The 27,756-nt window shown below is 45.4% G+C and overlaps 1 protein-coding gene across 12 annotated transcripts in view; it reads left to right on the top strand.

Annotated features, from left to right (window-relative positions):
- Positions 1-27,756, top strand: part of DOCK3 (dedicator of cytokinesis 3) — a 711,354-nt gene that overhangs the window by 672,287 nt on the left and 11,311 nt on the right. For 8 of the 12 annotated variants that reach the window (XM_016941175.4, XM_016941180.3, XM_054681895.2 and 5 more), the window contains 11 exons: positions 4,472-4,558; positions 5,909-6,013; positions 10,503-10,644; positions 11,709-11,875; positions 12,027-12,113; positions 12,587-12,766; positions 13,383-13,466; positions 13,586-13,702; positions 16,133-16,254; positions 17,481-17,619; positions 18,149-18,296. In XM_016941175.4, coding sequence (XP_016796664.1) covers positions 4,472-4,558; positions 5,909-6,013; positions 10,503-10,644; positions 11,709-11,875; positions 12,027-12,113; positions 12,587-12,766; positions 13,383-13,466; positions 13,586-13,702; positions 16,133-16,254; positions 17,481-17,619; positions 18,149-18,296 — 1,378 coding nt within the window. The remainder of the gene's footprint in view (positions 1-4,471; positions 4,559-5,908; positions 6,014-10,502; positions 10,645-11,708; positions 11,876-12,026; positions 12,114-12,586; positions 12,767-13,382; positions 13,467-13,585; positions 13,703-16,132; positions 16,255-17,480; positions 17,620-18,148; positions 18,297-27,756) is intronic. The other 4 variants (XM_054681898.2, XM_054681899.2, XM_016941179.4 and 1 more) reach the window with 1 other exon arrangement.

Raw genomic sequence — 27,756 nt, forward strand, 5'->3', positions numbered from 1 at the left:
GGCCAAGGTGGGCGGATCACTTGAGGTCAGGAGTTCAAGACCAGCTGGCCAACATGGTGAAACCTCGTCTCTACTGAAAATACAAACATTAGCTGGGTGTGGTGGCGCACGCCTGTAGTCTCAGCTATTTGGGTGGCTGAGTCATGAGAATCACTTGAACATGGGAGGCGGAGGTTGCAGTGAGCTGAGATTGCACCACTGGACTCCAGCCTGAGTGACAGAGCAATTCTGTCTCAAAACAAAACAAAAGCACAAATCTGCAGGAGCTGGTAGAAGTGACTGGATTTCAGACACTGGTAGGGAGTTTTAGAGTTAGCTTTGCCTCCTGCCTGAAGGAGGGAAACCAAGGCAAAAGATGTGGATGGGGATGCATTGCGCCTGTAGTATATTTACTAACTCTGTGCAGAGGCAGCTCTCAAAGCCCCCAAGCCCACCAGTGTTCCAGCATACCCCTCAAGGTTTGCAGAGTGTCTTAAAATTTTTGGTCCTGGCTCATTCTAAAGATAATTGTGGTGGAGAGGGGTGCCTTGGAGCATCAGGGTTACAAGCTAGGGCAGAGATGCCGGCAAGGTAGATGAGCATTGATCCCAATGGAGGAGAAGACCTGTTTTTTACTGAAAGCTACTGTTAGCAGACAGGGCATCTTTAGCCACACATACAGCCATTGTCATCTAAATGAGCAGTCTCCCATGGATTTGCTCTTGGCAGGCTGGCCAGAAGTCTGTATACAACTCAGCTGTAAACTTAGCTAGCCCCCATGAAGCTGCCAGCCAGGTAGACCCTGTTGTGGGTCCATTGCTGAAACCTGCCCAAGCGGCACTTGGAGAGGACTGATATACGCCCCCTTGAAAGCTGTGATAATGGGGGTACAAGAGGCTTTCTAGCTCACTGAGGCACAGGCATTATATTAAAGCAAGGAGTCAGGGTCTATTTGAAATTCTGTTTGGCTGGGCATCGTGGCTCATGCCTGTAATGTCAACACTTTTGAGAGGCCACGGTGGTAGGATGGCTTGAGACTACGAGTTTGAGACCAGCCGAGGTAACATAGCGAGACCCCATCTCTATAAAATATTTTAAAAACTAGCCAGGCATGGTGGCACACACCTAGCCCCACCTGTAGTCCTAGCTACTCGGGAGGTTGAGGCAAGAGAATCTCTTGAGCCCAAGCATTCAAGGTTGCAGTGAACTGTAATCATGCCAGTGCGTTCTAGCCTGGGTGACAGAGCAAGACCTTGTTTCTAAAAAAAACAAACAAACAACAACAAAACACACACGCACACACACAACAACAACAAAAACCTCTTTGGTTTGTTTTAGTCTTTTTAATTGGTCCTGCGGTTTCAGTCCATATGGTGTTAATTTCTTTGAAGGATAGAAAAATGTACTCTTTTGAGAAACACAACCCCAAATGAAACAGTGTTTTCCTTCTCCTTGATGCGATCTCAAAGAGTATTCTTACAAATATAGTCCTTATGTTTAATTATTTATGCTGAAATATTTACCGGTGAAATTATATCTGAGATTTGTTTCAAATACTATGGGGAGGAATAAGTGAATAGGGTATGAATAATACAAGATTGGCTGTGAGTTGGTCATTGTTGAAGCTGGATGATGGATAAGGGTTTATTCTTCTAGTCTCTCTACTTTTCTATATGCTTAAATTTCCTATAATAAAACATTTTTATTAGTATTGAGAAGTTGGGGAGCCTGGGTAAAATATCAAGTAAACTAATGACCCTCAATCTAACCAAAAGAGGTATATATATTTTTAATTACACTTTAAGTTCTAGGGTACATGTGCACAATGTGCAGGTTTGTTACATATGTATACTGTGCCATGTTGGTGTGCTGCACCTGTTAACTTGTCATTTACATTAGGTATATCTCCTAATGCTATCCCTCCCCCTTCCCACCACCCCATGACAGGCCCTGGTGTGTGATGTTCCCCACCCTGTGTCCAAGTGTTCTCATTGTTCAGTTCCCACCTATGAGTGAGAACATGCGGTGTTTGGTTTTCTGTCCTTGCAATAGTTTGCTCAGAGTGATGGATTCCAGCTTCATCCATGTCCCTACAAAGGACATGGACTCATCCTTTTTTATGGCAGCATAGTATTCCATGGTGTATATGTGCCACATTTTCTTAATCCAGTCTATCATTGATGGACATTTGGGTTGGTTCCAAGTCTTTGCTATTGTGAATAGTGCTGCAATAAACATATGTGTGCATGTGTGTTTAGAGCAGCATGATTTATAATCCTTTGGGTATATACCCAGTAATGAGATCGCTGGGTCAAATGGTATTTCTAGTTCTAGATCCTTGAGGAATCTCCACGCTGTCTTCCACAATCATTGAACTAGTTTATAGTCCCACCAACAGTGTAAAAGTGTTCCTACTTCTCCACATCCTCTCCAGCACCTGTTGTTTCCTGATTTTTTAATGATCGCCATTCTAACTGGTGTGAGATGGTATCTCATTGTGGTTTTGATTTGCATTTCTCTGATGGCCAGTGATGATGAGCATTTTTTCATGTGTCTGTTGGCTACATAAATGTCTTCTTTTGAGAAGTGTCTGTTCATATCCTTTGCCCACTTTTTGATGGGGTTGTTTGATTTTTTAATTGTAAATTTGTTTAAGTTCTTTGTAGATTCTGGATATTAGCCCTTTGTCAGATGGGTAGATTGTAAAAATATTCTCCCATTCTGTAGGTTGCCTGTTCACTCTGATGGTAGTTTCTTTTGCTGTGCAGAAGCTCTTTAATTTAATTAGATCCCATCTGTCAACTTTGGCTTTTGTTGCCATTGCTTTTGGTGTTTTAGTCATGAAGTCCTTGCCCATGCCTATGTCCTGAATGGTATTGCCTAGGTTTTCTTCTAGGGTTTTTATGGTTTTAGGCTAACATTTAAGTCTTTAATCCATCTTAAATTAATTTTTGTACGAGGTGTAAGAAAGGGATCCAGTTTGAGCTTTCTACGTATGGCTAGCCAGTTTTCCCAGCACCATTTATTAAATAGGGAATCCTTTCCCCATTGCTTGTTTTTGTCAGGTTTGTCAAAGATCAGATGGTTGTAGATGTGTGGTATTATTTCTGAGGACTCTGTTCTGTTCCATTGGTCCATATCTCTGTTTTGGTACCGGTACCATGCTGTTTTGGTCACTGTAGCCTTGTAGTATAGTTTGAAGTCAGGTAGCGTGATGCCTCCAGCTTTGTTCTTTTTGCTTAGGATTGTCTTGGCAATGCAGGCTCTTTTTTGGTTCCATATGAACTTTAAAGTAGTTTTTTCCAATTCTGTGAAGAAAGTTATTGGTAGCTTGATGGGGATGGCATTGAATCTATAAATTACCTTGGGCAGTATGGCCATTTTCACAGTATTGATTTTTCCTATCCATGAGCATGGAATGTTCTTCCATTTGTTTGTGTCCTCTTTTATTTTGTTGAGCAGTGGTTTGTAGTTCTTCTTGAAGAGGTCCTTCACATCCCTTGTAAGCTGGATTCCTAGGTATTTTATTCTCTTTGAAGCAATTGTGAATGGGAGTTCACTCACAATTTGGCTCTCTGTTTGTCTGTTATTGGTGTATAGGAATGCTTGTGATTTTTGCACATTGATTTTGTATCCTGAGACTTTGCTGAAGTTGCTTATCAGCTTAAGGAGATTTTGGGCTGAGACAATGGGGTTTTCTAGATATACAATCATGTCATCTGCAAACAGGGAGAATTTGACTTCCAAAAGAGGTATATATTTTTTTTAAAGGAGGAAATGGATAATATCGCCTCTTAATGAAGGCCACTGCAGCCTTCTCTCAGGCTGTTGCATGGGCATGTTGCTGTAACAGGAGCCATACCACAGAAAGCCTGGAATCTAACTAGGCAAGGATCATCTGAAGCCTAATTTAAGGTCAAATAGTTCCATAAAGGAAATTGTCAGACCTACTGCCAGGTCCTTGAGTAGGCATTTTCTTCTTGGTTTCCATACTTGTTTCTGAGCTTAAACTATCTTAATCTAAAAATTAGTGTTTCATTATCTCATCAAATAAATCTTTATTGAGTACCTGATACATCCCTGGCATTGTTCTAGTCTCTGAGAACAAAATAAACAGGGTCCCTGCCCTCATTCTGTTTCTCATCTGATTGAGACTAATACAACAAAAAAAGTAAGTAATTTTTTTAAATTAAGATAACTTCATAGTAACAGAACAGAAATGGACAAGGAAATGCCTGTTCTTGACAAAGCAGTCAGAGAAGGCCTCTTGGAGGTGGAGACATTTGAGCAGAGACCTAAAAACTATGCTTGAGCTAGAAAGCCACACGGCTGTGTCATGCCCCCCAAATTGGTCTTGAGGTATATGTTCTTTGTGACACATGAGTTGGAGCTGGCGGGAGACCTTTTGTTGTGTGTCTTCTGATGTGTTTAATGTGGGCTTAGGCTATTCTGAGGATGAGATGCTGAAGCCCTGTTTCTGTTTCTGACACAGAGCTGGGAGTTTGGGATCCCACTGTGCAGGGAGCTGGCGTGTCAGTACGAGAGCCTCTATGATTACCAGAGCCTCAGCTGGATTCGGGTGAGCTGTGCCCCTCCCCCCACCCCAGCCCTGACTGGCATCAGTTTCTAAATGAGCGTTCTCTATGGGCCCAGCCCTTAGTTTAGTGCTGCGGACAATACAAGAGAAACAAAAGCCAAGACTCCTGCCCTCAGGACACTTGCAGTCTGACTAGGAAACCAAAAATAACACCTGACAAATAATTGTATGATCTAGACCCCAAGAGCCACTGGTGCTCAGAGAAGGGAGAAGTGGCATAGGCAGGATAGGATGGTGGTTTCAAGAAGGAGGTGGCAGCTCAACTTCACAGAGAAGCTTTTCCTGGAATGGTTTTGTTTATGGATGCTTCATCCAAAATCTTTTTAAGAGCTTTCCCCACTTTGCTTATGGTCACTTTTAAGCATGTTGTACTTGCTGCCTTCTTTGATGCAGAATATTAAAAAATTAAATCAAATGCTCGATGGGCTTTGAAGGTCTGCGCCAAATTTTTCCTGGTTGCTGGTGCTGGGCTCTGAATCATAATGGCTGCTGATTTCATCAGCAAAAAAGAGGCTAGCAGTCTCAACTCACCCTTTCTGCACCCTCATCCTTGTGGCTAACTCTCCTGTTCTATGATCCAGATTGGTGTTTGGGCATGTTCCTCTAGCAGTGGCTTCTTAACCAGTTCTGGCAGGCTGGCTTGATTGAATGCATTATAGCTATCTTCCCAATCAAAGTTGCAGTAAGTTTTTTTCTGAATGTGAAGCCAGGTCAGCCACAAGTAAAAAAGTTACAGACCTTGGAATGCTAGACATCATGGATATTAGTTAGCTTTTCAAGTTTAAAATATCTTAACTTGGAGTGAGTACCAGTGCTGTTGGCATCTGAGCCTTCCTCACTACAGTTGTTAGCATCTTTAGTCAGATGATAGATGAACAAGAGTTGGACTGATGCAAAATGGTGGTGAGAATTGATGGTAGCCAGCTACAAGCAACCTAGTCAGAGGTCAACTGGTATAGTGAGTATTGGTCAAAACCAGAAATCCCCAGGCAGAAAATGTCCGTGTTAAAAGTGTGCCTCCCAAGTACAGTAAGCCCAGATCTCTATAGGGCTGAGTCCATTCCCTAGGAAGGACATTCACAGCAGCTGCACGTGGCTGCAGTGGGCAGGCCTGTCCCCATCCCACCATCAGACAGTGGTGATGGAGGGCTTTCTCTTCCATGATGAAACTCCCTGGAGAGAGGCTGGTCATGTCTAGAGGCTCACTTACTTCTTATCTAGATTGAGTTGCCATGATCCCTTTCCAGAAGACAGTGTCCAGTTGGGCCTGGGAGAACTTCCTTTGGATACCAATAGCAGTCAAGCCAACCTGAAGACCTTTCTCATTCACAGAAAATGGAGGCCAGCTACTATGACAACATTATGGAGCAGCAACGCCTGGAGCCTGAGTTCTTTCGGGTCGGCTTCTATGGCAGGAAGTTTCCTTTCTTTCTTCGGGTGAGTCCATTCAGATGGTCACAAGAACTTATATATTTTACGCATAATTCACTTAAAACCTATATTCTTTTCTTCCCCTTTTTGCCTTTTCTACTGAATACTTCTTTACAGAGGATAAACCAGTTAACAACAGGCATTTGGTTTTATTTGACTGGACTGGCTGCCAACTTCAGACTCTGTTTTAGTCTGCTCTGTTATTCTGTAGCTACCAGGAATGTGTGAGGGTGGCTTTCTTACTAAATCAATGGAGTTTCTTCAGGAAGTGACCAGGGTCTAAGAGTGTGCCATAGGTGCCTTCCAACTTCTGCCTCCAGTGCCTGGAACCTCCATTGTGACTCTTCTCAGCCATATAGGGCACCAGTAAAGCCCTGACTTTAACAGTAGACTGGCCTCTTAGGGTTTGTCATCTAAGATGATGGTTTTTCCTCCTGGCTGCACTGTAGCCTGTGCAGCCAGGATGGAGAACTGTTGGTATGAGAGAACCTGAAGAACACAGCATGTGGCTCCTAGGATCCTGAGGGAGCTGCCAAGCACTGGGTTTGGCTGTAGAAAGCCTCTTCTAGGCAGCCAGTTCTCTGACCCAGGATGACAACAGCCTTTTCTCCCTACCGTTCCCTGGCAGGCTGAACTGGAATATAAAAAGAGTGGAAAGGATGACTGAGCATAGATCTACTGACACCAGTTGTGATTTTCTTATTTATTCAGCACAACTCAGAGGCTCCAGGAGTAGTCAACATACACTATAGGCTGAATCCCATAGAGATGTGTTCTCAGATGATCTAAATGAAGCTGCCCTGATGTGTGGGCCCTGGAGCAGTTGAGACCTAATCGCTAATCGCTGATCACCCCCAGTTCCAATATCTTTAACTAAAGTTCACTGTCCACAAGCCTCAGCAAGTAGCTGGGAAAATTCCCTTTGATATGTTTGGGATCCTGTCTTCTTGGAGAAATTGGGTTAGCCAATGAGCAATAACAAGCTTGTTATCACATCAAAGGTCAACCGGGCTTAATAGCTCCTTTAAAAAAAGCTAGTCTGCAGAGTCCAGGGTAACCACATTGCAGAAGTAAGGCAGGTCAACTTGCACTTTTCTTGGGCAGTAATCATTCTAGGCTAGAAGGAAAAACGATCTGTGTGAGCATTGGCAATATGACAGGGACAGCAAGCTCACTGCCTAATTGTGATCCCCAGGAAGGCTCTAACTCTATTCCACAGGAGTGTTTCTAGTAGCAGAATGGGAATGAGTAGAGAGACTTTTTTTTTTTTTTTTTTTTTTTTTTAGACAGAGTTTCACTCTTGTTGCCCAGGCTGGAGTACAATGGCACGATCTTGGCTCACCGCAACCTCCACCTCCCAGGTTCAAGCGATTCTCCTACCTCAGCCTCCCGAGTGGCTGGGATTACAGGCATGCGCCACCACGCCTGGCTAATTTTGTATTTTTTAATTGAGACGGGGTTTCTCCATGTTGGTCAGGCTGGTCTCGAACTCCTGACCTTATGTGATCCGCTCGCCTCGGCCTCCCAAAGTGCTGGGATTACAGGCGTGAGCCAATGCGCCCAGCCAGGAATGAGTAGAGAGACTTTCTTAAGAGGACTGGGCCTCCTTCATCTCTAGTGACCATCCAGCCCAGGCATTTTAGAAGTGGCATATTTGCTAGCCCCATCAGCATAGATCATATAAGAATAATGGAAGTGGTGGAAGTCAGCAAAAGAAGTAGAAGCAATTGTACAAGAATTAGAAACCAAAAGCATTTCCAGAAAGTCCTGTGACAAATTAATGATTCTGGTCTTGTAACTTGCCTTTTTCTCATTTTATCTTTTCAAATTATGCCTTCTTGTCATTTTCTTCTTCCTGTATAGATCCACAATTTGTACATCAAAAATGAAATTTCACTATAAAACATCATTATTTTGGATATTACAGAATCAGGCCCTGGTATCCCCTGTTTCTGTTCTGCCAAGCAGGAGTGCTCCATCGTAGTCCAACCTGTTTCCCACCCTTTCATGCTCATGTCACAGGACACATTAGTGTCTCAGGGTTGTTGGAGCTTTCTGACAGGTAGGACCTGGCATAAAACCTGCATCTAAGCCATCCACATCATGCTCACAAGTAACAGTCCAAATGTTCAAATGTGGTTTCAAAGACCCTGGTAATGGAGGAAAAATAACAAGAGGTGTTAGGTAATATCACCCATCAATCGATTCCCATCTCCACACAAGATGCAATCTCAACGAGAGGCATAATGCATGTATAATTCATGCATACAAATTTCCTCAGCCAACCCACATGCTACCTTCCCTTATTTCAGCTACTCAGTTCATCTGTGGCAGAATAATAAGTCCCAGTGGAGGTAGCTCTTTGCCTGGCCCATGGTGAGAACCAGGTACAAAGCAGTGGGGGCCAGATCTGTCTTTTGTGGGGATGCTGGAGCTCTTGCCCAAGTGAATATGAAACCAACAGTCAGCCTCAAGGTCAACACTGTGTGCGTTCTTCCTGCTGGGCCTTCCCCAGAAGGCTAGGCTACTCTCCTACCATCCCTGAATGCACAGGCCATCTATTACTTTAGCTCTATCAGCTTGGTTTCTCTGGGCCATCTGCCTGCCTCGCCTCACAAATGTGATTATCTATTAATCTGCAAAGAGTCAGGAAAACATCCAACCCTCCCTTCTTGAGGGAATTTATATTTCTCATCATTTGACCCATGAACAGACGTTGATGAGGGTTGTACATATGAATGATATGAAAAGGCTAGTTCTTCACAAGTACTTTCTTTGTCAGTTTTATTTATCAAGCAAAAGATGTAGAAATATCTCTGTCCTTTGACTACTGGTCTGTTCCACTGGAGAGGCCAGCCTGCTCCTCCTGACCTTAACTTTCTTCCTAGCGTTAATCAGAATCAGAATCCCTTCCATTCTGATTCATCCAGACACATGGCCCAGTCAGGGCGCAGTGGCTCATGCCTGTAATCCGAGCACTTTGGAAGGCTGAGGCGGGTGGATCACCTGAGGTCAGGAGCTCGAGACCAGCCTGGCCAACATGGTGAAACCCCATCTTTGCTAAAAATACAAAAATTAGCCAGGCATGGTGCCAGATACCTGTAATCCCAGTTACTTGAGAGGCTGAAGTGGGAGAATCACTTGAACCTGGGAGGCATAGATTGCAGTGAGCCCAGATTGCACCACTGCACTCCAGCCTGGGCAAGAGAGTAAGACTCTTATCTCAAAAAAACAAAAAAACAATACAGACACATGGCCCAGCCTTAGCCAAGTTCTCCCATAGTGAGAGAGGAAGTAAAAATGAGACAGAAATCCTATTTCAAGAAGATCAGGGTCTTCCAAGGCCTGCCCTGTGATTAACCCTGTCCCAGGAAGCATATGGCTGGCCCTGTGACGCCTCTCTCTCTCTTTCTTCCTTTGAAGACATGCCAAGAGGGGCTGGCAGTGCCTGATACCATTTTGTTGAAATGGGTCTGGCTAGGCAGTTGGATGGGCAGACTGTATCACCAGTGGGTTTCAGGGGAACTTCCTCCAGCCACCCACTCATGACCAGCTATGACATAGGCAGAGCAAGCAGAGTTGGGGGTGCCTTGTCCACAAAGAGAAAAACTGAGACATAACCAAAAGTAAATGTGACATAACATAAAGTTTTAAGAAGTCTGTACTTAGCATGATGTTTATTTGTTCTGCTGACATGTTTGCAAAGAAATTTGCTGCCAAAGGGTTACTAATGCAATAAACAGTTACTGAATACCTACTGGGCACTGGGCAACATTAGACTGTTTCTCCCAACTAATAAAAGTGATCCTTCAGAATCACACACTTGATCACCCCCCCCCACCCCATTTAAAATTATTTGGTGGCACCCATAGCAATCACTCCTTGGTAACATTGGAGTCAGGGTCAGGGTATTCCAAGGCCTGCCCAGTGATTAACCCTGTCCCGGGAAGCATATGGCTGGCCCTGTGACGCCTCTCTCTTTCTTCCTTTGAAGACATGTCAAGAGGGGCTGGCAGTGCCCCCTCTGCCCAACTGCTTCTACAAGTTCTCTACACAGACACCTTCTTTCCAGCTCCACCTTTTCCTGTCTTGATTGTTGTTGCCCTGGTTGTCACGGTACCCACATAGATTGCCCTTCTCCACTCACACCATACCATACCAGCCTGACCTAGGTGGACCTTTCGGGACGTTTTTTTAACATAGCTTTTTCTAAAATCCCATCTCCCACCTTGCTCTCTTTCCTGCGTAAGGTTTTTCTTCTTCTTCCAAGCTTCTTGCAGCCTGTACCCTTCCCTTGGGGCTGCCACACCACAGTGTAATTCTCGCTTTGTTTTTCTTCTGCCTCCTTAAGTGCAATGCCCTGTGCCTGTCCCAGGGCCTGATACAGAGAAGGCTCCTAAGATATGTTTGTGCTATATGTAGCTACTGACTCCAGGGTGGAGGTGGGGGGCTACAAGCAAAGCATACATAGAGTGTGCTCTTCTGTTTGTGGCAGAACAAAGAATACGTGTGCCGTGGCCATGACTACGAGAGGCTGGAGGCCTTCCAGCAGAGGATGCTCAGTGAGTTTCCGCAGGCTGTCGCCATGCAGCACCCCAACCATCCTGATGACGCCATCCTACAGTGCGATGCCCAGTGTATCCTTTGATACTGGGTGGGAGGAGGAGGGCAGGGGCCCTGGGAGGTGAGATCCACCCAGTCAGCTGCCCCTGTACCACATTGCCAACCATACAGGTTAGATATCCCATAGTCCTAAACCTGAGTGTGTCCTCATTGCTTAGCACACACTTAGCAAGGCACTAATACCTCAAAGAGGAAGCAGTGGCGCGCCCTTAGCAGTGGGTGGTCTAGTTATCAGTGGGGCTTCAGGAAGGCCTTTATCCCTCAGGCTGGCTGCTTCCAACAGCTTAATCCTCACCCTGCCCTATGAGGAGTCTGCCCAGGCAGCCAGGAGCAATCACTGTACAGGGTGACTTGGGGTCCTATCAGGGCTCTTGTCACAGGGATACCACCTGTGCTGTGCCCTGCTCTACTCCCATGTGTACTATTGTTGTCCCTTCTCTTCATCAGGCGGACTGGGGCAGGGCCCAAGGATGTGTGGAGCAGGAGAAGATGAGGAGTTCCTTTGGTTTGGTGGCACTTGGAAGTCTGAATGGAAACACTGCCCTTCCCCTCACCTTTCACACACAGCTTCCTTGGGGACCACATGACAGTTGCCATGACTATGGCAAGCTTGTTTCAGAGAAGGGAGGGCAAGTGGACTCTTATCTGCTTTTTTTCCACAAAAATTTCAAACAGTATTTTATTTAAAAGTTGTTCTTCAGTAAATATGCTTTACCTATAGAGGAGAAGCCCAGACCCTTGCAGCCTTCTTTCACTCCCATGGGGTGGATGCCTGCATTCCCCTCTTTCCCTTTGTTTCTTAAAGGGGCACCAGAGAACACTTGGCTGTTGACATCTCACCTTGGCTGAGTGCTCATGAAACTCAACTACTAGAGCAGGGAGAGGGAGAGAGCAGATAGAGATTTACCTAACTGTGCTTGGGTCTGATCTGCCCCTAGAGATGCCACTGCCTCCCCTACTGGGCTGTCAGTAAGGAGCAGGGACTGTGGTGCACTTCTCCCCTTTGAGGAGATGACAGGGGTCAGCCTCTCAGGTCCAGCTCTGGCAAGTCTGTGTTTCTCCTTCACTTCCTGCCCAGACTTGCAGATCTATGCAGTGACGCCCATTCCAGATTATGTGGATGTTCTGCAGATGGATAGGGTACCAGATCGAGTCAAGAGCTTCTATCGCGTCAACAATGTGAGGAAGTTCCGGTATGACAGGCCTTTTCACAAAGGCCCCAAGGACAAGGAGAATGAATTCAAGGTGAACAAATCTAGGAAAACGGGCAGTACACACAGCAAGTCCAGGGGCAAGCTCAACTTTCTTGGGAACTCACCACTGTTTTATCCCTCAGGTAGGCAGGGTGTGGCAAAACTTGCCTAACTGCCCATACCTGCCTGTTCCCTCCCTACAGAGCCTGTGGATTGAACGTACCACACTGACCCTGACCCACAGCTTGCCTGGCATCTCTCGGTGGTTTGAAGTGGAGAGGAGGGAACTGGTGAGACATGTCTCAGATGAAGCTGAGCTTCACAACTGCTCCATCAGCCCCAGCTCTGGGGGCCCTTCTCTAAGGACTAAAGAAAAAGAGAGCGTCGGCCACCTGCCTGGCCAAGGCTCCCACAGGTCAACCCTGTGCTAGGATCTTTGTGTACCTTCTCTTATCTAATCCATACAACACCCCTGAGCAGCAGGTATTTTCAGCCTCCTACTTTACATATGAGAAAACTATTCTCTGAGATTCAAGAAACCAGAGTGCTCTGATTTCAGAACTAGTGTTCTTCGCTATTTGCTGTGCTGTACTTCCAAGTGCCTATAAATCAGACAACAGAAGTGGAAAGGGTCCAGGGAGCCTCAAGTTCACAGGAACAAGGAAGGGGAATCAATACCACAGATCTTAGACCCCAGCTCTCAGGAAGATGATGAGGGGTTATCATCATTTCTGGGATGACTTTGTGTGCTGTGTGCCCCTAGGTGGAGGTGAGCCCTCTGGAGAATGCCATCCAAGTGGTTGAGAATAAGAACCAGGAGCTACGCTCCCTGATCAGCCAGTATCAACACAAGCAGGTGCATGGCAACATTAACCTGCTAAGCATGTGCCTGAATGGTGTCATTGATGCAGCTGTCAATGGAGGCATTGCACGCTATCAGGAGGTAAGCTATGGCCACAGGCCAAACCCATGCAGCCAGCCTGGCTGGGAAGGCGGCTCACAGGCTTCTCTTTTCAAGGTTATAGTCTCCTTAGGTAGCCTTCCCTACATGCCCTCTCTTGACATGGTCCTGGAATGAGGCCCTAAGCTCCCTATCACTCCCTATTTCTTTGGCACAGTTTGGTAGGGCCTTTTCTTCATTTTTATTCTCTGAACTCTAAGATGGGTAATCTGTAATCCTGATTATGGGAGGATGTTAAGTGCCCTCCAAGAGGAGCCTTGGAGCCCAGCCCGTCAGGAGAAGTGAGTTGTAGGCTGGATAAGAGGCTAGCCCCTACTCCCAGTCCACCAGTCCTGCCTGCCCTACCTAGGCCATCCAGGCTCCATGAGGGACTGGGGTCAGCATCCAGACTTAGATGGCTTGGCCACGTTCAATCCTTCTCAGACAAAAAAACACACCTCTAATTGCCAGAAGTTCAAACAGGCCAGACTGGTGTATGTACCTATGAGGGGACAGCCTGGCTGCTTTTTAGGTGGTATTAGTGGACTCAAGTCTCCTGGGCCCCATTTAAGTAGTAGTCCTGGGAAGAGTCTTCCTGACTTGGCCTTTCCTTTCACAGGCCTTCTTTGATAAAGATTACATCAACAAGCACCCAGGAGATGCTGAGAAGATCACCCAGCTCAAGGAGCTTATGCAGGAGCAGGTATGTCTTGGAGAGCTTGGGGACCAGCAGCCAGGTGAGAAAAGCCATGCACTACAAGATGAGCAGTTCTCAGGGGCTGCTCATGGTTCACAGAGTGGCCTTGTTTGTGACTCTGATAGGTTCATGTCCTTGGAGTTGGGCTAGCAGTTCATGAGAAGTTTGTGCACCCAGAAATGCGGCCTCTGCATAAGAAGCTAATTGATCAGTTCCAGATGATGCGGGCCAGTCTCTACCATGTAAGTTGATCCCTGTCCTGCCCCTGCTGCAGTAGAACCAGGTGTCACTTCCTCCAGACCTACGCCACAAACCAAAGGAAAATAGGAGAGAGGGAGCCTGGGCAGGGGCCGGGGTGGGGGAGAGAGGCTGTCCTCCCTACAGAGGGACAGGGGGCAAGGATGGATGCTATATCCAGGGGAAGGATGCTGAGGATCCTCCCACTCACTCACTCCCAAAGTAGGAGCCAGATTCAAGGGCAGGGAACGTTTTTCAGGGCACTGTGCTAGTAGACAGGTTTTCATATGTGAAGGAAGAGAGCTAACGTATATGGCCCACATGTAGGGATCTTTTTGGAGATGTTTTTCATCCCAAGAACCTAAAGAGATAGGCATGGCCTGAGCCAGCCTTCTCTCCCCATCTCCCTCCTCCTCCTCTCTCCCTGTCCTTCATTCTTTCTCCTCCCTCTAATCGTTCTCTTTTCCCTCTTTTTACTCTTCCTCCCAACTCCCTTTTCTCCCTCTTTCTCTCCCTCCCTCTTATTCCCAGCTTCCTCTATCATGTCTCGTGATCCAAGCTCACATCTGAGATAGCCTAGGATGAGCAGTACTTTCATGCTAGCAGTCCTTAAAGGAGTCAAGCAGGTCCTGGGGCTGGACCAGGCTCCTGAAAGTCTCCCTAACTCTGGCCCAGCTCTTCAGCCTCCACAGTAGGGTTTGGCCCAAGGACTTAAACACACAAATAGGACTTATATTCCAGGACCAGTATTCCCTGGCAGGGTCTTAGAGGAAATGCTGACTGGCTGAGGATAGAGCCCCCTATTCACATATCCAAACCTCATTTTCAGCTGTGGGGCTGACTCCAAATGTTTTCTAAAGATCCCTTCCTGCTAAACAGGCTGGCTCCCAGATCTTAAGGGATATGAGCCCAATTACCTGCTGCTACCTGGCACCCAAGCCAAGTTCTCTTCTCATCACCCAGGACCACTGGACAGAAGTGGCAGGGAGACAAGAAGTAGAGCTGTTCAATGCTGCACGAGGTTGTCATGAGCAAAAAATTCCCCCTCTAGGGATAACCATGGCCACAGGAGCCCTGAGGGAGGTTGAACTACTTAAACTCAGTGGGCCTGACCCATTTGGGGCGGACCTGCTTTGTTCTTGGATGCTGCAGGTTCTGGTCATCTCCGTCCCTCCAGGCTCCCAGTGCAGGTCTCAGCCTGTGTGGACAAGTGTGGACAGCATGAAAAGAGAAAAAGAAGCTTGTTGTAGTTTGAGAGGTAGGGGCACATTTTCCAGAGGAAAGCCTGGAGATCCTGAAATTTCTCCCTCTGTTAGGATTCTCCCATGGTATTTCAAGGTGAAATATGCAGAGAAGCTCTTTTACATCTCCGCCTTAAAATTGGAGTGTCCATTTAGTTAAGAACTTGGGCAGTATCGCTGAGTCTGGTGGGTATTCATTCCACTACCTCTCATTCCAGGGTCTCCTGCCTGTTTGACTGGTCTCTGCTGTGTGCAGACTTCCCCATCACAGCAGGTGACCCAAGCAGGCTGGAGCCTGGCCAGTGAGGAGGTTCTCTGCCATGTGGGTTGCAGCAAAAAGCACAAAACACTTTCCTATATACATCACGTTCTTCCGTGTGCACACATAGCCTTTCTCCAGCTACAGAAATACATTTTAGCCCTCTGTATGCTTTGGAAGAAGCGGGTGGAAAACCCGGTGCTTCTTCACACCAAGCTCAGAAATATCCCCAGTGGACTTAGGGCCCCTGTTCACTACAGCTTTTGAAGGACATGAGGAAACCTTAACAGTTGTTTCCTCTGAGTTGTACACAGGGACACAAACAAACATGCTGTCACCCAGTAGGGTTTGAGATCAGAAGTGTCTGCCCAGAAATCTACATACTTAATATGAATTAATTAAGCTAAAATAGAGCTGTGCTATTTTTCAGTTACATACATCAGGATTTTATGTTCTGTCTCCCCGTAGACTGTGTCACAGACAACCCAGGTCACTAAGAGCTGGGCCATTTAGCAGTCTAATAAAACCCAACACCAATCCTTATGTAATTGGTGCCCACCGATTGACAACTAATAATAAGCTCTTCCTCTCCTTCTTCCCAGATCTTGTTCTACTTATTCCGTAGCGAGAAAACCTGTTAACACACTCCTATGAGCTCAGACCAGCTTCAGTTTATTCCAGATGTGCTTCTCTTACTGTGGAGTCAAGCTGGGGCCTCGCACACGGCCTTTGGTCTAGGTTCCAGTGCAGTTAGGAGGGTGTTTTAGTCGTGAAGAGGGCATTGCCCAAAGGAAGTCAGCAGTTCAGGTTCAGCCAACCATATGATTCTTTTTTGTTTCTTTTACATTTTTGATCACCAGTCAGTTATTCCCTCACATCCCTTAGTTACTTATTTATTCTTTACTCTCTATGAAGGGGCATTCATTTCTCAACAGGAGTTTCCAGGTTTGGATAAGCTAAGTCCTGCATGCTCAGGCACCAACACCCCACGGGGAAATGTTCTGGCATCCCATAGCCCCATGAGTCCGGAGAGCATCAAGATGACCCACCGGCACAGGTATGGCCTTAGGGCTGGGGAGGGTTCCCTCTGGAGAGGTGAGTCTAAATTGTCAAGGGTCAGAGGAAAGAGTCCTCATGTATACTCATATTCCCTCTTACCCATGCACACAGCAAACACTTATGTGGCTCCTGCCATAGGACCCACACCCTGCATTCAGTCAGTCACTATCCTGGGTAAGAGAAGTGTATACATGATACTGTGGGAACATGGAGGAGGGGGCATTTGGGGTAAGTCTTGAAGGATAAGTAGATGTTTGCTAGGGGTTAGGAGGGTGATAGGGCAAGATCTAGGAAAATCGACTGACACATGCAGAAGCCTCAAGATATGAACAAGCCAGCCTGGTCAGCACTCTGAGTAGAACCAAGTGGCTGGAGTGCTGGATTCCAGGGCATGGAAAGGGGATAGGATCAGCTCTGAATGGGCCTTGTTCATGCAGGCCTTTGGACTTGATCCCAAGGAGAATGAGGATCACCAAGTCAGTTTTAAGGAAGAAACAGCATAGTGATGTGAACATCAAAGACTGGTTTGCCTGGGCTCAACTGAGAATACTGAAAGCCTCTAGGCCAGGAAGGCCAGGTTGGAGGAGGAGACTAGTGAGAGGAGCCCCTCACTTAGGCTTGTTTTCCAGTGTGAGCAGCAGCTCAGCACAGAGTGGGCACTTAGTAAATAAGGGACAAATGAATGAGAAGCTTTCCTGGTATTGCTAGAGGAGAGCTGTTGACAAGCCTTTTGGCCACAGATGTGGAAGGAGGCCCGCAGATAGTTCACAGCCGGCTATTTTGGTAGCTTCCCACACTAGGAAGAAGCCTCTGACCAAGGAGCAGATCCCATCATGGTGTAGGGGGGTGGGGGGGTGGGCACTGACCCAGACTAATACCCCATAGAAAGGGGGACCTGAGGTCTTTGACCTGATTTGGCATATCTCTTATTCCTCCTGAGAAACTGCTAATGTCATGCAACTGAGTGGCCATAAGCCATGTAGCTGTAGGTAGAGGCTTGTCCAGTGTACCACACCATTGTCTCTCCCAGACCAAGGGCTCCTGAGTAGCAGGGTACAGCTCAGGACTGCTCCAGGCCTCAGATGGGTATGAGCATTGACTATGGAACCCTCCAAACCGGTGGTAGCTGAAACCAGGGATGACTATTCCACACATTCCGCTCTACTGTCCCCCTGCCACCTGCCATGGGCCTGACTCCTCCCTATTTCCCACTCTTGCTCACAGCCCCATGAACTTGATGGGCACAGGCCGCCATTCATCATCCTCTCTCTCCTCACATGCGTCTAGTGAAGCAGGAAACATGGTGATGCTGGGTGACGGCTCCATGGGCGATGCTCCTGAGGACCTGTACCACCACATGCAGGTACAGAGCTGTCCACGGAGAGTGGGCCAGGGCACCATGCCTACAGAACTCACCTTGCTGTTGCAATGTCTAGTCTGAGGGCTTGGCAACCCTGCCTAATTCTCTAGCTCCTGAATTCAGAACACCCCTCACCAGAGCTAGAAAGCTGCCGTTCCTCCACACACCATCCTAAGTCTCGGTTCCCAGGCCTTATTTCCCAAGAAGAAAATCCAGCTTCAGTCCTGGTTGCTTTAGGAGATCCCACGGGAAAGATCCTCTGCCAGATTGCCCCCTTGCCTGGCATTCCTGTTGGCTTAGCCCTGCTTCCTCCATGGTCACCGTAGTATGGCCAGCCCAACAACTTTGCTCCATATGGGTGGTGTGGGTGGCCCCTAGTTGCCCAGCCATTAGCCTGGCCTCCATCAGGGCTCAGGGGATAGCATAAGGCACTGGGGCAGAACACCTCAGGGCATGAAAAAGCAAACTCTGTGCCAGCCCTAAAGTCCTGGCCATTCAGACCTCTATCCTGCTGATTTTTCTCCCTTTGCAGCTCGCGTATCCCAACCCCAGGTACCAAGGCTCAGTCACCAACGTCTCTGTTCTGTCCTCGTCCCAGGCAAGCCCTTCTTCCTCCAGCCTGAGTTCCACTCACTCAGCACCATCCCAGATGATTACCTCTGCCCCTTCCAGTGCCCGAGGTAAGGATGGCAGGCTGCTACTTGCAGAATGGAGAAGAGAGGTCTTCATCAACGCCACTCGGCTTCCTCTCATCTGTGGCTGTGTCTTTGAGCAGCCCTGTGACTTAGAGAATACTCATTTGTGCTTTTACCACTAAGGACTCGAGAGTTCCTGCCTCCAGGCCTCTTCCCTGGCTGGCTTCAGACTCCGCTCTGAGCAGTGGCTGCCACTGTGCCGCCATTGCATTTCTACCTCAGTCACAGGACACACAGCTTAGAAGAAAGCTCACTTCTTTCCCATTGAAAGTTTTGCTAGAACAAAGATCAAAGTCTAGGCAAAAGTGAGTCTTTTGTCTTGAGGAATCAGGCATGATGACAAAGTATGAAAAGTAAATCGGGAGACTAAAATTAACCCTGGAAAATGTTATTCTAAAACAATAACAGCAACCAAAAAATTTTTCTTCAGCTGGGAAAGGCTTTCTCAGGAGAGATGGCTCTGTAAAAACCTATTTACTTTGCCAATTATTAGTTGATTTCTTGTTCAGTTGAATGAATATTGTTCTTTGAGAGGCAGCATCTTTGCATCTTTTTCACATTCTAATCCTAGTTCCCAAGTGAAAGTTGATTCTGTCCTTGTAGACAGAAACATTTGCAGTGGAATGGAAATTAGCTGTGGTACATAGGATCTAGTGCTTCCCAGGGTTGGCTTTGCAGGGTAGTGACAGTGGTCTGAGCTTGCCAGCCAGTCACTTGCTCTTGCTTCCAGGCTTCAGAAGGAGGGAGTCTCTTTGTTCTTCTCATTATTATGAAACCAAAGAAAAATATCACAAATTTATTTATTTATTTTATTATACTTTAAGTTCTATGGTACATGTGCACAACGTGCAGGTTTGTTACTATGTATACATGTGCCATGTTGGTGTGCTGCACCCGTTAACTCGTCATTTACATTAGGTATATCTCCTAATGCTATCCCTCCCTGCTTCCCCCACCTGACAACAGGCCCCAGTGTGTGATGTTCCCCACCCTGTGTCCAAGTGTTCTCATTGTTCAATTCTCACCTATGAGTGAGAACATGCGGTGTTTGGTTTTCTGTCCTTGCAATAGTTTGCTCAGAATGATGGATTCCAGCTTCATCTATATCCCTACAAAGGACGTGAACTCATCCTTTTTTATGGCAGCATAGTATTCCATGGTGTATATGTGCCACATTTTCTTAATCCAGTCTATCATTGATGGACACTTGGGTTGGTTCCAAGTCTTTGCTATTGTGAATAGTGCCACAGTAAACATACATGTGCATGTGTCTTTATAGTAGCATGATTTATAATCCTTTGGGTATATGTCCAGTAATGGGATGGCTGGGTCAAATGGTATTTCTAGTTCTAGATCCTTGAGGAATCTCCACACTGTCTTCCACAACGGTTGAACTAGTTTACAGTCCCACCAACAGTGTAAAAGTGTTCCTATTTCTCTACATCCTCTCCAGCACCTGTTGTTTCCTGACTTTTTAATGATTGCCATTCTAACTGGTGTGAGATGGTATCTCATTGTGGTTTTGATTTGCATTTCTCTGATGGCCAGTGATGATGAGCATTTTTTCATGTGTCTGTTGGCTGCATAAATGTCTTCTTTTGAGAAGTGTCTGTTCATATCCTTTGCCCACTTTTTGATGGGGTTGTTTGATTTTTTTATTGCAAATTTGTTTAAGTTCTTTGTAGATTCTGCATACTAGCCTTTTGTCAGATGGGTAGATTGTAAAAATATTCTCCCATTCTGTAGGTTGCCTTTTCACTCTCATGGTAGTTTCTTTTGCTGTGCAGAAGCTCTTTAGTTTAGATCCCATTTGTCAATTTTGGCTTTTGTTGCCATTGCTTTTGGTGTTTTAGTCATGAAGTCCTTGCCCATGCCTATGTCCTGAATGGTATTGCCTAGGTTTTCTTCTAGGGTTTTTATGGTTTTAGGCTAACATTTAAGTCTTTAATCCATCTTAAATTAATTTTTGTACGAGGTGTAAGGAAGGGATCCAGTTTCGGCTTTCTACATATGGCTAGCCAGTTTTCCCAGCACCATTTATTAAATAGGGAATCTTTCCCCATTGCTTGTTTTTGTCAGGTTTGTCAAAGATCAGATGGTTGTAGATGTGTGGTATTATTTTTGAGGGTTCTATTCTGTTCCATTGGTCTATATATCTGTTTTGGTACCAGTACCATGCTGTTTTGGTTACTGTAGCCTTGTAGTATAGTTTGAAGCCAGATAGTATGATGCCTCCAGCTTTGTTCTTTTTGCTTAGGATTGTCTTGGCAATGCAGGCTCTTTTTTGGTTCCATATGAACTTTAAAGTAGTTTTTTCCAATTCTGTGAAGAAAGTTATTGGTAGCTTGATGGGGATGGCATTGAATCTATAAATTACCTTGGCAGTATGGCCATTTTCACGATACTGATTCTTCCTATCCATGAGCATGGAATGTTGGAACTTCCATTTGTTTGTGTCCTCTTTTATTTTGTTGAGCAGTGGTTTGTAGTTTTCCTTGAAGAGGTCCTTCACATCCCTTATTAGTTGGATTCCTAGGTATTTTATTCTCTTTGAAGCAATCGTGAATGGGAGTTCACTCCTGATTTGGCTCTATGTTTGTCTGTTATTGGTGTATAGGAATGCTTGTGATTTTTGCACATTGATTTTGTATCCTGAGACTTTGCTGAAGTTGCTTATTAGCTTAAGGAGATTTTGGGCTGAGACAGTGGGGTTTTCTAAATATATAATCATGTCATCTGCAAACAGGGACAATTTGACTTCCTCTTTTCCTAATTGAATACCCTTTATTTCTTTCTCCTGCCTGATTGCCCTGGCCAGAACTTCCAACACTATGTTGAATAGGAGTGGTGAGAGAGGGCATCCCTGTCCTGTGCCAGTGTTCAAAGGGAATGCTTCCAGTTTTTGTCCATTCAGTATGATATTGGCTGTGGGTTTGTCATAAGTAGCTCTTATTATTTTGAGATATGTCCCATCAATACCTAATTTATTGAGAGTTTTTAGCATGAAGGGCTGTTGAATTTTGTCAAAGGCCTTTTCTGCATCTATTGAGATAATCATGTGGTTTTTGTCTTTGGTTCTGTTTATATGATGGATTACGTTTATTGATCTGCATATGTTGAACCAGCCTTGCATCCCAGGGATGAAGCTCACTTGATTGTGGTGGATAAGCTTTTTGATGTGCTGCTGGATTCAGTTTGCCAGTATTTTATTGAGGATTTTTGCATCGATGTTCATCAGGGATATTGGTGTAAAATTCTCTTTTTTTGTTGTGTCTCTGCCAGCCTTTGTTATCAGGATGATGTTGGCCTCATAAAATGAATTAGGGAGGATTCCCTCTTTTTCTTTTGATTGGAATTGTTTCAGAAGGAATGGTACCAGCTCCTCTTTGTACCTCTGGTAGAATTCGGCTGTGAATCCATCTGGTCTTGGACTTTTTTTGGTTGGGAGGCTATTAATTATTGCCTCAATTTCAGAACCAGTTATTGGTCTATTGAGGGATTCAACTTCTTCCTGGTTTAGTCTTGGGAGGGTGTATGTGTCCAGGAATTTATCCATTTCTTCTAGATTTTCTAGTTTATTTGCATAGAGGTGTTTATAGTATTCTCTGATGGTAGTTTGTATTTCTGTGGGATCAGTGGTGATATCCCCTTTATCATTTTTTATTGCATCTATTTGATTCTTCTCTCTTTTCTTCTTTATTAGTCTTGCTAGCGGTCTATCAATTTCGTTTATCTTTTCAAAAAAAACCAGCTCCTGGATTCATTGATTTTTTGAAGGGTTTTTTGTGTCTCTATCTCCTTCAGTTCTGCTCTGATCTTAGTTATTTCTTGCCTTCTGCTAGCTTTTGAATGTGTTTGCTCTTGCTTCTCTAGTTCTTTTAATTGTGATGTTAGGGTGTCAATTTTAGATCTTTCCTGCTTTCTCTTGTGGGTATTTGGTGCTATAAATTTCCTTCTACACACTGCTTTAAATGTGTCCCAGAGATTCTGGTATGTTGTGTCTTTGTTCTCATTGGTTTCAAAGAATATCTTTATTTCTGCCTTCATTTCGTTATGTACCCAGTAGTCATTCAGGAGCAGGTTGTTCAGTTTCCATGTAGTTGAGTGGTTTTGAGTGAGTTTCTTAATCCTGAGTTCTAGTTTGATTGCACTGTGGTCTGAGACACCATTTGTTATAATTTCTGTTCGTTTACATTTCCTGAGGAGTGCTTTACTTCCAATTATGTGGTCAATTTTGGAATAGGTGTGGTGTGGTGCTGAGAAGAATGTATATTCTGTTGATTTGGGATGGAGAGTTCTGTAGATGTCTATTAGGTCTGTTTGGTGCAGAGCTGAATTCAATTCCTGGATATTCTTGTTAACTTTCTGTCTCATTGATCTGTCTAGTATTAACAGTGGGCTGTTAAAGTCTCCCATTGTTATTGTGTGGGGGTCTAAGTCTATTTGTAGGTCTCTAAGGACTTGCTTTATGAATCTGGGTGCTCCTGTATTGGATGCATATATATTTAGGATAGTTAGCTCTTCTTGTTGAATTGATCCCTTTACCATTACGTAATGGCCTTCTTTATCTCTTTTGATCTTTGTTGGTTTAAAGTCTGTTTTATCAGAGACGAGGATTGCAACCCCTGCTTTTTTTTTGTTTTCCATTTGCTTGGTAGATCTTCCTCCATCCCTTTCTTTTGAGCCTATGTGTGTTTCTGCATGTGAGATGGGTCTCCTGAATACAACACACTGATGGGTCTTGACTCTTTATCCAATTTGCCAGTCTGTGTCTTTTAATTGGAGCAGTTAGCCCATTTACATTTAAGGTTAATATTGTTATGTGTGAATTTGATCCTGTCATTATGATGTTAGCTGGTTATTTTGCTCGTTAGTTGATGCAGTTTCTTTGTAGCATCGATGGTGTTTACAATTTGGCATGTTTTTGCAGTGGCTGGTACTGGTTGTTCCTTTCCATGTTTAGTGCTTCCTTCAGGAGCTCTTGTAAGGTAGGCCTGGTGGTGACAAAATCTCTCAGCATTTGTTTGTCTGTAAAGGATTTTATTTCTCCTTCAGTTATGAAGCTTAGTTTGGCTGGATATGAAATTCTGGGTTAAAAATTCTTTTCTTTAAGAATGTTGAATATTGGCCCCCACTCTCTTCTGGCTTGTAGAGTTTCTGCTGAGAGATCTGCTGTTAGTCTGATGGGCTTCCCTTTGTGGGTAACCTGACCTTTCTCTCTGGTGGCCCTCAACATTTTTTCCTTCATTTCAACTTTGGTGAATCTGACAATTATGTGTCTTGGAGTTGCTCTTCTTGAGGAATATCTTTGTGGTGTTCTCTGTATTTCCTGAATTTGAATGTTGGCCTGCCTCGGTAGGTTGGGGAAGTTCTCCTGGATAATATCCTGAAGAGTGTTTTCCAATTTGGTTCCATTCTCCCCATCATGAATAGGAACACAACCAGTCTGCAGCTCCCAGTGTGACTGACACAGAAGACAGGTGATTTCTGCATTTCCAACTGAGGTACTGGGTTCATTTCACAGGGGCTTGTCAGACACTGGGTGCAGCCCATGGAGCAGGGCGGGGCATCGCCTCACCCAGGAAATGCAAGGGGTCGGGGAGTTACCTTTCCTAGCAAAGGGAAGCCGTGACAGATGGTACCTGGAAAATCGGGACACTCCCACCCTAATACTGCACTTTTCCAATGGCCTTAGCAAAGGGCTCACCAGGAGATTATATCCTGCCCATGACTCAGGGGATCCCACACCCATGGAGCCTCTCTCACTGCTAGCACAGCAGTCTGAGATTGAACTGCAAGGAGGCAGTGAGGCTGTGGGAGGGGCATCCGCCATTGCTGAGGCTTGAGTAGGTAAACAAAGCGGCTGGGAAGCTCTAACTGGGTGGAGCCCACCGCAGCTCAAGGAGGGCTGCCTGCCTCTATAGCCTCCACCTCTGGGGGCAGGGCATAGCTGAACAAAAGGCAGCAGAAACTTCTGCAGACTTAAACGTCCCTGTCTGACAGCTTTGAAGAGAGTAGTGGTTCTCCCAGCATGGAGTTTAAGATCTGAGAACGGACAGACTGCCTCCTCAAGTGGGTCCCTGAACCCTCAGGAGCCTAACTGGGAGGCACCTCCCAGTAGGGGGCAACTGACACCTCATATGGCAGGGTGCCCCTCTGAGACAAAGCTTCCAGAGTGAAGGATCAGAAAGCAACATTTGCTGTTCTGCAGCGTCCACTGTTGATACCCAGGCAAACAGGGTCTGGAGTGGACCTCCATCAAACTCCAACAGACCTGCAGCTGAGGGTCCTGACTGTTAGAAGGAAAACTAACAAACAGAAAGGACATGCACACAAAAACCCCATCTGTACATCACCATTATCAAAGACCAAAGGTAGATAAAACCACAAAGATGGGGAGAAACCGAAGCAGAAAAGCTGAAAATTCTAAAAATCAGAGCACTTCTCCTCCAAAGGAACGCAGCTCCTCGCCAGCAATGGAACAAAGCTGGATGGAGAATGACTTTGACAAGTTGAGAGAAGGCTTCAGATGATCGGTAATGACAAACTTATCCGAGCTAAAGGAGGATGTTTGAACCCATTGCAAAGAAGCTAAAAACCTTGAAAAAAGAGTAGATGAATGGCTAACTAGAATAAACAGTGTAGAGAAGTCCTTAAATGACCTGATGGAGCTGAAAACCATGGCATGAGAATGACGTGATGCATGCACAAACTTCAGTAGCCGATTCGATCAACTGGAAGAAAGGGTATCAGTGATTGAAGATCAAATGAATGAAAATGAAGCGAAAAGAGAAGTTTAGAGAAAAAAGAGTAAAAAGAAATGAACAAAGCCTCCAAGAAATATGGGACTAAGTGAAAATCTACGTCTGATTGGTGTAATAGCACAAATGTATGACATGGGAAGTCATTAAGAAAAGAAGCTCTCTAAAGCACACAAACCCATGAAGCCCACAGTAGGAGTGATGGAGAGAAGCCCACAGTAGGAGTGATTGCTGTATGGCACAGTGAAAAGATGCAGTGACCACCTGGGAAAAGCCTTGGCAGATTGTAGAGGGAAGTGGAGTAAGGTTGCAGCAGGCACAGTCAGACTTCACCTGAAGTATTCAGACCAAGCCCTCATTTCCAGGGCAAGGGAATTAAGGCCACCTAGCCAGTTCACAGCCAAGCTAAGTTTGGGGCACAGATCTTTACACTCACCAGCCCTCACTCTCATGCCCATTCCACTGCCCATATTGCCTCCCTAGCATGGACTCTGAGGTCAGAAAAGGGGAGCCAGCATTTGAAAGCAGACATTTCTAGTACTAAATAGGACAAATGAACCAAAAGATTGGTGCATGCTGAAGATTTGTCAGTATGTGAAAGCTGCAGACATAGAGAAGGAACAGTGATATGTGTTATCAAGAAGGCACACTGAAAGACGGCCTTGGGAATAAAAAGAAAAGAAACCCTGAGCCATGAGTGCCACAGTCGAGGTTGGCATTTATAGTGTCTTCAGGTAAATAGTCCTGAATAGAGCTGCAGAAACAGTTTCTGTAATCCCTTCTGGTTTTGTTTTTTTCCCTAACCTAAAGCGTCTCTAAGATATGTTCTGACATATCTAAGACTTTATCTGGTATTCTTGCTGAGGACAGATCTCTGAATCATGATGATTGATAAACACAGAAGGCAACCAAGGATGGACATTTGAACTCAAATGCACTCTGACATTGGTCAGACACTTCCTCTAGGCTGTTCCAGATACTTAGTGTCCTGAAAAGAAGAAAGAGGAGGAATAAGCAGGCCCTGCTCTTGGGGACCTCACAGGCTGGCGGTTACCACCTTTTCCTTCCAGCCGTTGACTGATTTATTCACTTATCAAGCTTTTACTGAATGCTCAGTGAGGAACCTGCATGGCTCTTGCCATGGGGGCAGGTGGTACACTATGTCAGTGCTGAATAGAGAGAAATTATCTTCTCCTTGTTTGGAAATAACTCATTTTTACTTCAAATGGCTTGGTTATCTGTTGCTGCATAATAAGCCACCCCCAAAACTTCTTAAAACAATCTATTATCATCTCTTATTCTGTGGGTTTACAGGGCTCACTGAGCAATTCTCACTTGGTGTCAGATGTCACTGGCTGGAATCATCTAAAAGCTCAGCTGGGCTAGATATTCGAGATGGCTCACATACATGGCTGGCAATTGATGCTGGTGGTCAGCTCGGGGTGCGACTGGGGCTGTCAACTTGAGCTCCTACATATGACCTTTCCATGTGACTTAGGCTTCTCACAGCATGGCAGCTGATTTTCCCCAGAGAAAGCATTCCAAGAGACCCAGGAAGAAGCCTCAAGGCTCCTTTTTACCCAGCCTTGGATGTCCCAGGAAGTCCCCACGTTTCTAGTCTCCTCAAGTCACTAATGTCAACCCAGATACCAGAAAGAGGAATGAGATTACACCTCATGTTGTAAGGAATGGTGTGTGTGTTTTGGGACAGAAGGTGTTGATGGTCACCATTTTTGGAGATGAGCTGTCACAATGGCCAAACTCCAGAATATCACACAGAGGAAGGCTGAGAGAAGCCCCTTCCCTTTTGGGGGTAAACATTAAGTGCAAAAATAAACAAAATGGTTAAACAGAACTGGGCCCAAAGAGAACAGTGACAAGATCAGAGGCAGTAAGAAAGAAAGCAAGTCCCTTCTAGACCACAACTTCCATACCATCCATGTGCAGGCTCATCTGGAGAAAGGTGCAGGTCCTACATCTATCAAGCACAGTGTTAGGCCCTGGGAGACAAAATAGAAGGGTCTGTGTGACATGGCATCATAGAGAAAGACTGATACTTTCAAATGTATGTCATAGATGTTGTAGTAGATACACTCTGGGCAAAGAAGGGAGGAAACAGTCCACTCTGTTTGAAGTTTGTGTTTGGTATTACCAGGGAGGGGAAAGCTTTCGTAAAGGTGATCTTGAGGGAAGCCTTTGCATTGGGGTTACTTCCCCCACTCCCAAGAGTGGTCATGAGACCATTGGTCTTCCTTGCCATACCCATGGACACTGCTGTGATTCCTGTTGCTTTGGAAATGTCTGAGAGGAATGGCCTGCAAGGCCCCTCACATGGATCAGGATATTGAGTATGCAGATGTGGGGTTTTCTTTATGAGCCAGGCTGTGAGCTCCATGAGGTAAGAGACCACGGACAACCTGAGCAAGACAGTATACAAGGTTCCAATCACATGCTTGGTGTGGAATGGGCATTAGATATGGGTTTGATGTTACTGAGTTGGTCTAAAGGTGCCGTGTGTTTTCCGGTGCATACTGAACAGAGAGTAGTCCTGTCTAGAGCTGTGGGCTGCAATGCTCAGGAAGCATTCTGAGAGTTTCTTGCTGGGAAAGCACTATATCGGTCAGTGAGAATAGGTGCTTTTTTCATTTCTCTTTACATAGCCATCTTCTTGAGGTTGCCTAAGA

This window comes from Pan troglodytes, chromosome 2, assembly GCF_028858775.2.
Source record: "Pan troglodytes isolate AG18354 chromosome 2, NHGRI_mPanTro3-v2.0_pri, whole genome shotgun sequence".
NCBI lineage: Eukaryota > Metazoa > Chordata > Mammalia > Primates > Hominidae > Pan > Pan troglodytes.